The sequence below is a fragment of the Rutilus rutilus genome (genome assembly GCF_951802725.1).
Source record: "Rutilus rutilus genome assembly, chromosome: 20".
Classification (NCBI taxonomy): Eukaryota; Metazoa; Chordata; class Actinopteri; order Cypriniformes; family Leuciscidae; genus Rutilus; species Rutilus rutilus.
In genome coordinates this window covers 14,061,908-14,072,141 of record NC_140225.1, presented here as the reverse complement: position 1 = coordinate 14,072,141, position 10,234 = coordinate 14,061,908, and the positions used below count along the sequence as shown (strand labels likewise).

General features: G+C 38.2%; 1 protein-coding gene across 2 annotated transcripts; it reads right to left on the bottom strand.

The window, feature by feature from the left end:
- Positions 1–1,895: 1,895 nt before the first annotated feature.
- On the bottom strand, positions 1,896–9,727 carry bag3 (BCL2 associated athanogene 3). 2 transcript variants are annotated; one of them, XM_084391098.1, is made up of 4 exons: positions 9,328–9,727; positions 5,140–5,448; positions 3,991–4,284; positions 1,896–3,841 (listed from the first exon to the last, which is right to left on the bottom strand). In XM_084391098.1, exons 1-4 carry the CDS (start codon positions 9,517–9,519, stop codon positions 3,146–3,148), a joined length of 1,491 nt encoding a protein of 496 aa, XP_084247224.1. In that variant the 5' UTR covers positions 9,520–9,727; the 3' UTR covers positions 1,896–3,145. The 2 variants fall into 2 exon arrangements, with proteins under 2 accessions (XP_084247224.1, XP_084247223.1); XM_084391097.1 differs by having other exon boundaries at positions 2,354–3,841; positions 5,179–5,448; positions 9,328–9,634.
- Between the last annotated feature and the right edge of the window lie 507 nt (positions 9,728–10,234).

The window sequence follows — 10,234 nt, the reverse complement described above, 5'->3', positions numbered from 1 at the left end:
TAGAAAAAACAAACTGGATTTACCCACCTGTCCAGCAAAAACATGTCGGATTGGAAGCCCTTCTGCCGGCGGAGTTCTCGTCACCTTTTGAACGCTTTTCCGATGTAAATTCGGGAGTTCGCGTTCCTTCTCCTTTTCCCTATTCTTTGTTATTTGTTCATTGGAACGTCGTCTCTTTCTTCGTGTGTCGGCCATATAAAAATTCTCAAGAATATACCATTTTAACATTAGTCGTTGTTAGGACATCTCTCCTCTAGCTAACTTCCCTCTTCATGCTTCTCTCTCCTAACCCCCCGACCCCCACCCCAAAATCATTCTTGTCGGTTATTGGCTGGAACACTGTTTGTTATGTTTCGTGGCCAAGGCTGGGCCAGTTTGTTTTTCTTGTCGTTTGTGGAGCCTGGGCTGTCTACAGAGACCGCGTTTTTTTACAGTGTGTTTAGGGGACAGGCAGCTAGCGGATAGTGAGGAGATGTTTGCTGCATGTGACAAAAAATGTTTTGGCCTAAAAAAGGCATGACATCGCTTAGAGCACCTTTAAAGGGGACCTATTATGCCCCTTTTTACAAGATGTATAATATAATATAATATAATATAATATAATATAATATAATAATAGTCTGACATCCCCAGAATGTGTTGTAAATGCTTTGGTGTCTTATTTTGTGTGTACACACTGCCGACACACATTTATGTTTAAACACCATGTAAAAGTGAATTTTGTATAATAGGTCCCCTTTAACGATCGAATGTATTTGGGAAATGTAATGTTTAAGAAATTGATGAATCATTGCTGTATTCCAATTTTGTCTATGTATCATCTGATTATGATTCTAACAAAAGCGCTCGAGCAGTAATGTTGCTGTGATGTTTAAAAATATGGGTAGGAAACCATAGCAACATTAGACCACTTGAGGACTTTTGTTAGAAGCATTATCGGATGCTATATCGAATGCATAAAATGCAGTGCATGGTAGCCTACATCAAAAGCAAAAACATGTTCTATGTGAACTGCTGTTTCCATTGTTTTTCTATGTAAACAAGCAGTTTCTGGCAGTTTATTACTAGTTCCTTGACAATTTATTGGCTTGGGCCCCTCGCAAAATTGCATTTTGGGGGGGGGGGGGGGGGGGGGGGGGTGGAGAGGAGTCATCCTAACATTCCATAGAGTCATCCTAACATTCCACTGTTACTGCAGTCCTGTCTGTCAAAATGAGATCTGTGTCAATGGAACCTGAAAACGAGGGCCCTAACTAACTTTTGAAACATCTGAAAGAAAACTCACTATACATTTGGCGAATTGGTAGCTAATTCTTAGAAAATACGCTCTCATCTGTATGTTTTTCTACGATCTACTTACACTGACGGTTATGTTTAGGGTTGGGGTTATAGGGTGGACCTTAATGCTTACGTTTTGAACATTTCCATAGGAGTCATACGAAATCACCACATAATAAAATAGTTTTCTCATGATCAGGTTGAAATTTTACACTTACGTAAAATACTTTTTTAAGGCCAACCTTTTGTTTTGACCCCCTTTAATATTAATATTATATTAATTTATAGTCTTTGAAGTCCATCCTGAAATGACTGGAGAGATATAATCAGTGGTCTGTGAAATGTTGTTCGCTGTCTGGCTGGTAAAGCTGTAGTTGTAGGCGTCACTCAGCAACTCCTTTGTACATTATAGTCTTTGATGCCCATCCTAAGAGGAATTAAAATGCTTTCTAGATGTAATATTATCCCCAATTGATTACATAATGCTGTGGTCTCACTCTGGTTTTCAAGAAACATTTATTCTGCAAATTTGTCTAAAAAGACTCTTTACCACTGACTAATTTCTTGACTTTCCTATAGCTGACCTTTTTTGTACAATTATAAACCATGCAACTTAATGTAAGCAAATTGCTTTATTATATTTTATTTGCAGTTATGCTTATGTGACCATATCATGTCGACATTTTAACAAACTGCAAATTTCCAAGCTGTGAACACTGAACATTGCATACTATTTCACAAAACAGACTTTGAAACCAGTTTTGTTCGCATTATTATTACGATATCAGAGTCAGTAACAGGTCAATGAGATAAAAAAAAGCCTCACAACAGAGACATACAGCACTCTCTTTTAAACTGAATTGAGCTGACACATTATACAAAGTAATTTTTGGTACACTCATTTCAAGTCCATTTCATGCATGTTGTGATTAAGTTGCCTTGCTCAAGGGCACAATGTTGATAAAACAGAATTATTTTGGTACCTCTTGAGTTCATGAATCACCACAACTTTGGACCGACCCTGACTGCTTTAACAAACCGTTCCTTAAACATAAGGCGACCATATATTCAGTGAAAATTTTATGTTTTTTGTTAGATTCAACATTTTTAATAAGAACATTCTTACAATTGGAAATGTTCTTTTTGGCACAGAAAAATAGAATAAAAATATAGCATTATTTGTATCACTGTCATTCAACAAACAACAATACTGACAAGAGTTCAAACCATCTCAGGGTACTGTCAGCAAAGCTCGCTCTCAACAACGAATTATTCTCCCTGTATGATGTTCAAACATTTATATTAAAAGGCAATAATTGTTTATACATTATATATATATATATAAACAAAACTTTCCCAGAATTCAAAACCAAAATGAATGCCTTTATATTTCAAATGTATAAATTTCTTCTATTTTAGTCCACACATGAAAAATGTTACAAATCAAATCAAATCAAAAGTTTTTCACTGTGATGGCCCACTACTACTTCAAAAACAAAAAAACAAAAAAAAACATATGATGTTCTTGAGGATTATTAAAAAGCATTTTAACATTTATTCCACATGGTACAAAAGATACTTATTGGACGTTAAAATACTTTCTTCTGGTTCAAGGCCTCGTTTTCATATATGTTTTTGAATAAAACTTGTCACCACTATGTCTTTTGCTATAAGACACTGGCATGGTGAGATTTGACAACAGCAGCATCACATAACAGCACACATGATTGCACTCAGTAAACAAATCACATTAGATAATTTAATTTCCAACAGAAACCTTCAATTATTCGTGCATGCAACTAATAGTAATTGTGCAAGTAAAAACAAGAATGGGGATTTGATTAGTGTTCTTCTCAAATTTGTGCGATTATGAAATCTCCTTGACCTTTTCTGTATTTGCTTGATGAATCATACTTGGCTCTCCTTTCGCCTCGCGGCACTTGTCACCAGCCAGCCTTTCCAACTGCTCTCCAAACACCTCCAGTTCGTCTAGAATGGTCTGAACTTTGCGGACACCATCCCTCCGAGCCTGACGCACATCTGGGCGACCCTCAGGGTCTACCGAGTCCAGAGCCAGCAGTTCTTTGGTCAACATCTCCTCCAGCAACAAGTATCTTTTATCATTCTTCTTCCCATCGAAACATTTCACTTCCTGTGCCAGTTTCTCCACACGTTCCAATATCTGATGCACTTTGATCAGTCCTGGGTGACTCAGATCTTGTTCCAGAGTCTCCTCAGGCTGGACGTATGGAGGTGGGACGTCTTGAGGTGATTGAGGGGCAGCTGTTTCCTGGGGTTCTGGTGCTGGAGGAACTTGTATGGTAATATTGGATGTCTCTGATACCTGCGGTGACTGCGGTGTAGGTTGTTGTGCTTTTGGCTGAGGTGTTTGTGTAGGCTGTTGTTTTTGCTGCTGTTGGTGCACTGGCTGATGATATATTTGTTGAGGAATGTCACTAACTCTCTGAATGGGAAACTCAAATGCAGGTGACGCTCTGACAATTTCTTCAACTGGTTGTTCAGCTTTAGGTGGTATTACTGCGTGTCCAATGTGTTGCTGGATCTGGCAATGTTAACATATTTACTTTTGTTTAATTTCATATATTACTTCTGAACACTTTAGTAATGTAGCTCTAAATATTACAGAAATGAACATTAATGGCTTGAGCTTATGCCAAAAAATATCTAATATCTTACTTAAAACACACATACCTGGGGTCTCTCTCCCATGATCTGAGAAATGACTGGTGACTGGGCCCTTAAGGGGACCGGGATGGGACTGGCAGCGCGGTTCTGTTGAATCTGAATGGGCACTTGTTCACGGTAGATTGGGATTTTTTCTCGTGTGGGATGAGAACTTTGGCTAGGCTGGGATTGTAGGCCCCCCCCTACACCCTCATGGATCACCGGAATAGGGATGTAGCCTGCCCGGAGACCTGTATTGCTGGGTCGGGGCTGTTGATGAAGGCCACTGATTTGTTGGTTTGTCACCTGTGGTTGATGAACCTAGTGAAAATGAATACAGTTTGATTTTGGAAAAAACTAGCACTACCTTTACACTATACACTACCATTGAAATTAATACTTTTATTCAGCAAGGATACATTACATTGATTATATATATATAAAATATTTATAAAAAAAAAAAAAAAACACAATAATATTGTATTGCATTAACTTGGGCAAGGGTTGACAAAACAATGTGAAGTGCCACAGTAAATAAAGACAGAACATTAGAATCAGCAATAATGGGTTTATATTACCACTTTCAGCAAGTGTTAACTTAATTTTCAGAAACCTATAAAACTATGACATTTTTAAAATGTAGTGTAACACTTTATTTTACAGTGTCACTGTTACTGTTATATGTAGTTACTATAGTAATAACTATAAATGATGCATAATTACATGCAACAAACCCTAAACTAAACCCTATAGCAAGTACATGTAGTTACTTAATATTACTCAGTACTTAAATGTATAGTTACAGACACCTTAAAATAGAGTTTAACCAAATATACAATACAATGCAATATACTTTATTGTCACCTTAGGGAAATTTGTCTTGGGGTCAGTGTATGCTGCATTTCCAAATCACAGAATAAATAAATCAATCAATCACGTGTATCTCACCTAAACAATTCATACAGTGGAGCAGAACATGTAGACGGGCGTCATATTGCACAGCTAAAAAGGCCACTGTTATTGCACAAATTCTTTAGCAAGAAAATACAGGGCACCAAAGGAAATTTTCAAGTGACAATCCTTCAGAAGCATAGTCAATAAATGAATGTGAATTTTTCACAATGAATCCAAAGTCTGACAGAAACCACCATATCTAAAAGGGTCTAATGGGCTTACCTCAGGCCCATGTAAAGCAGGAGAGCAAGACAAACATGCCTCTGATGGGGCCTGCACTGGAGATCTAGGCCGACAGTGTGCTGTTGGGGTCGGGGAAGGTGTACGTCCATCTGTTCTCAAGTTTTGCTGCACCGCTGGATGGAAGTAAGAGAAACTCGGATACTGCTGCAGCCTGGGTTCAGTGTTTTCATGGGAGACTGGGATGGGGATGTAGCCCTGGCGTAGCATTGGTTGCCTCATCTCTTGAATAAAGGTTTTGTGCATGTCCTGAGGAGACTCTGAGGACATAGAGGGGCCATTTGAAAAAATCTGAAAAAATAAATACATAAATAAATAAGCAGTTGAAAACACTATTCAAAAATAACTGGTTATATCCTCACCCAATGATGACAAATTTAACACCATAATGCAAGTAATGCAATATACTCTGGTAAACATAGGTCTGATCAACAACATCACTTCTGATGATGCTCTTCATTCCTTCTCTGCTGAAGTATTTAGTAGCTATACGGCAAATTGTTTTGCAGGAGAAGGCAAATAACGAAAGCATGCGGTTGACTGGGTTACTGAGTAAGCTCCAGTTATTAACAAGCAACATGACAAAATATTTTGACTTGCACCAATGACTTTGCTAAGGCCAAAAATATTAAAAACAAGCCAGAGTTAATGGTATGTAGATGTTTTTAGTGTACAACCCTGCATAATGAGTACCTAGATCATTATTCTCATAATTAATCTAAACTGTAAAAGGAAAATAATGGGTATATATACACCATAGCCACAATGGGGACAAACGTTTGGGAGTTAAACATTGACAAACGTCAAATAGAAGTGTTCAAATAGAGCTTTACTGCAAAGCACAACGCCTAAAAACTCCAGTATTATCTTAGTGTTATCAGTTATGATTATACACATTTTGTGAACTGAAAGTCACTCTCATAGACATGTAACACATTTTGTGATGTGATTAACAGTGTTTTACACCTGCTAAATTTTTCCTATTAGCTTCACATCACTGTCAAGTTGTAGAATTTTACGACTTGTCATACTCAGTCATATGCGAATTCCACCCGTTGTAAATCTGTCTAAAGTAAAATTATATTCTTTATTATGTTACTGCGGCCAACCAATCAACTTGCTAGTGGGTTCAGTCACTGCTTCAATCCAGTACGTACAGTTGTGGTCAGAATGAATGGCACCCCTGGTAAATATGATCAAAAATGTCTGTAAAAAATAAATCTCCATTGTTTATCCTTTTGATCTTTCATTCAAAAAATTTGCAAAAATCTGATCTTTCATTGAAGTAAAAGAATTGAAAGTGGTGGGGGGGATGTTTTTCTCCAAAACACGTTGGCCACAATTATTGGCACCCCTAGAATTTTTCTCTAGAAATATCTCTGAAGTATATTCCCATTAATATTTACCTTTTTTTAGCACACCAGGGTGACTAGGAACATGAAAATTGTCTAGCTATGACTTCTTGTTTCACAGGAGTTTAAATATGAGGAAACACGAAGGCCAAATTCCCTTAATCATCCACCACAATGAGTAAAACCAAAGAATATTGTTCTGATGTGCAGCAAAAGACTGTGGTCAGATGAAACTAAAAAAATAGCTTTTTAGCAGCAAACACGCTAGATGGGTTTAGTGCACACAAGGATAAAAAGTACCCCATGTGTACAATTTAATATAGCGTTGGATCTTTTATGTTGTGGGAATATTTTTCTGCTGGAGGTCCTGGACATCTTGTTCAGATACACTGCATTGTGGATTCTATCAAATATCAATATATAAAAAATCAAAACCTGACGGCTTCTGTTTGAAATTCTTATAATGGGCCGCGGTTGGATCTTCCATCAGGACAACGATCCAAAACAAACAGCAAAATCAACACAAAAATGTGTTACAGAGCACAAAATGAAGCTTCTGCCATGACCGTCCCAGTTCCCTGACCTGATGAGTGGAGTGAACTGAAGAGAAGAAGCACCAACATGGATCTGGGAATCTGAAGAATCTTGAGAGATTCTGTATGAAGGAATGATCTCTGATCTCTTGTCAGGTGTTCTCCAAACTCATCAGGCATTATAGGAGAAAACTCAGAGCAGTTATCTTGGCAAAAGGAGATTGCAAAAGTATTTAATAAAAGGGTGCCAATAATTGTTCCCAACGTGTTTTGGAGAAAAACATTTATTTCATAATGTGATTTTCCCCCCACTTTCAATTATTTTACTTCAATGAAAGGTTAGATTTGTGCAATTTTTTTTATTGAAAGATCAAAAGGATGAACAATGCAGATTTATTTTTTACAGCCATTTTTGATCATATTTACCAGGGGTGCCATTCATTCTGATCACAACTGTAAATATAAAACTCAGCTTAAAACGCAGCTCGCGTTTTCTCTCATCCGTTTGACATGAAAAGGTCAGTCCGCCCTCGCTCAATGACAAGGCTGTCCAGGATCAAACATGAAACATGAGTGGGTAAAACTCGCTGTACACAACAACTGTTAAGCGACTGCATTGGCTTACAGGATATACCCAGTATGCAGTCGATTCTAATGCCATGACTCACTCTCGGCAGCATTTTTCAATGGGTTCCTGTGCTGTTGACACCGTGTCTTAAAATACTCTTTGTGAGGGGGAGGGCCTCCCTTACTCATCAATGTAAATCAGAGGTGCACAGACACAACAAACATCAAAAGATATAATATCCCTAACAAATTATCACGAAACACCTATTCTGATTTCGAAGCCGCAGTATACAGCAGTAACAGCCAGTATCTACATACTTAAAGACACTGGTTTTCAACAGGGGGCCAATTATTGCTAAATAAAAGTGCGGCCACAGTTACTTTTGCTCATTGTTGAAATCTAGTCATCTCATTTGGAATCTACGTGATTGAGAGTATCGCGTGATGGCAAAAAAAAATTATTCCCCAGCTTGTGTTCAAGTTAGTCAAGCAAATTTGCTGTGTTGAGCAACAGAAAGCTGCTTGGTTTGAATATGACTTCTGTATGAGCTGTGTCTTTTAGAGGAAAAACAGACTAGGCCTATGCGTCAAGTACCAGAAAATGATAAATGATAAAGTTCAGATGCTGACGTTCAGCTAAATGTTTCTCCATCCCAAATAAAAATTTAATGCACAACTACAAGTCTTTGCATTGTAAACATAAAAACAAATATGTAAAGACATTAAAATGGCAATATACCCAATTAATTATTGGCCAAACACTGAATCTGATTCCTTTCTCTAGGACTCCTAGGCCTAAAAAAGGTTTGTTTTAAAAACCCACCTGATTTAAGGTTTCTAATGTTATCAAATTAGGAGATTAGGCCTATGTAGTTTTACAAGACGGATTCAAAACCAAGTTGGTAAACTGAGAATAACGGCAAGTATATGACCTCACGCCCTCTGCTTTTTTTTTTTTTTGACACGGACGCCTAGAGTAGCGCCCAGTTTATCTCCTGGCAGCTGTCTTTCCAGTAGATTCTTGGTGACACTAACTTCGGACAAGTGTTGATCTACCTAATGGAGGATGCCAACTGGCAAGCCCTCGTGTCCCCCCCCACCCCATATGTTTTACTTCCAGAACAGTTTGACACTTCCAGTGTGTAACTTTCAAGCCCATTCATTGGGAATGACAAAATCCGTGAGTGGGTGGATCTTTCTCAAATCCCATGTAAGGGAAACTTTGAGGGACGTGTTATACTGTTCGGTTCCAGGGATGTGGAGAACAAGCGCAGTGTGCGTAGTTCTCGGGGCTTTAAATAAACATTGTGGAGTCGTTCTAACACTCTCACATATGACTGCAGTGCGTCACACACTAATCATTTCAGTTGAGATCATCACACTAATATATTTCGCCAGTGCATATTCCATCAAGCCGTTCGAATGCACGCGAAGCGCTATTTCAATAGAGGTGACTGCGCGAGCTAAAGAAAATAAATCAAGTGCGTGGCTATTCTACCCTAGACAGTCAGTGTCTGCTCAAGTATGATTTGGATACTGAGTGGGATCGTAGCCTACGCACTCAACAAAATTGTCCTTTTCGATGAAACACCCAGTAAAATGCCTTAACCCAAAGTAATCTATTAAACGCGCCATCTAGATCTGCATTTTTAAATCACCTGAAAACCGATCACGTTTGACAGCGCAACTTCCAAAAGCAAAATCAAGATCTATCTTACCTTTTCCGTGTCATGTCTCGGATCATTCCACGTCGTTGTGCGATTGTTGTGATCCACAAAAAACGGCCAACCTGTCTGCGGGTCAATTTTGATCTCCCACCCAGGTGGTAGAGGATCGTTAGTTGCCATCGTTTCGGCTGGAGACAGTGTTTTCATACTCTGATATTGCTTCGCTCCCGAATATTGTGCCATTACAGCCGCTACAGACGCTTTAAAGGGTCCGTTTGATGACGTACTGTAAATGGGGATGGGTTTCTGGAAGCAGCAAGGTCCATCCGAAGACTACCGAGAAAGTTCTAGGGTTCACTGTAACGCCCACGTGTGTGACCATAAATGACCCCTGACCGTCCAGACAGAGATGCGAGATCTCTGACACTTAAATCGCCTCCCCCTCCGGTTTATTGGACCGAGAACACTTGTTGCTTTTTAGTGTTCACCTCTAAAGACAGACAGCAATTAAAAAAAAAAAAAAAAATCTGTCTGATCTATTGCCTACTCTGTCATTCTATTCTGCTATTCTTCACATTTGTCATCTATCACATTATGCAAAAATATTTGGGATGTAAAGGAAAGGCCATATAATCCCTCGATTCTTTCTATAGATAAAATGTAATAACCTATACAATTTAATACAATAAAATAATGTGAAATACTAGGACAGTTATAGCAGTTATACCTTTGGTCTTTCAACATGTTGTGTACAGCTTTAGTAGTATTTTGTAAATCTATTATTAATTAAATATTTGACATTTTATAATATTTAGGCCCTCATCTCATGCACCCTTTAATATGAAGAATACATTGCATTTTCTATCATACACACACATTTTACAAAGGAAGTTTTGGACTGAGAATCGAATTTGGTGATGACATTTTCAGACGTTTTCTTGGTTCTTAAAATATACAA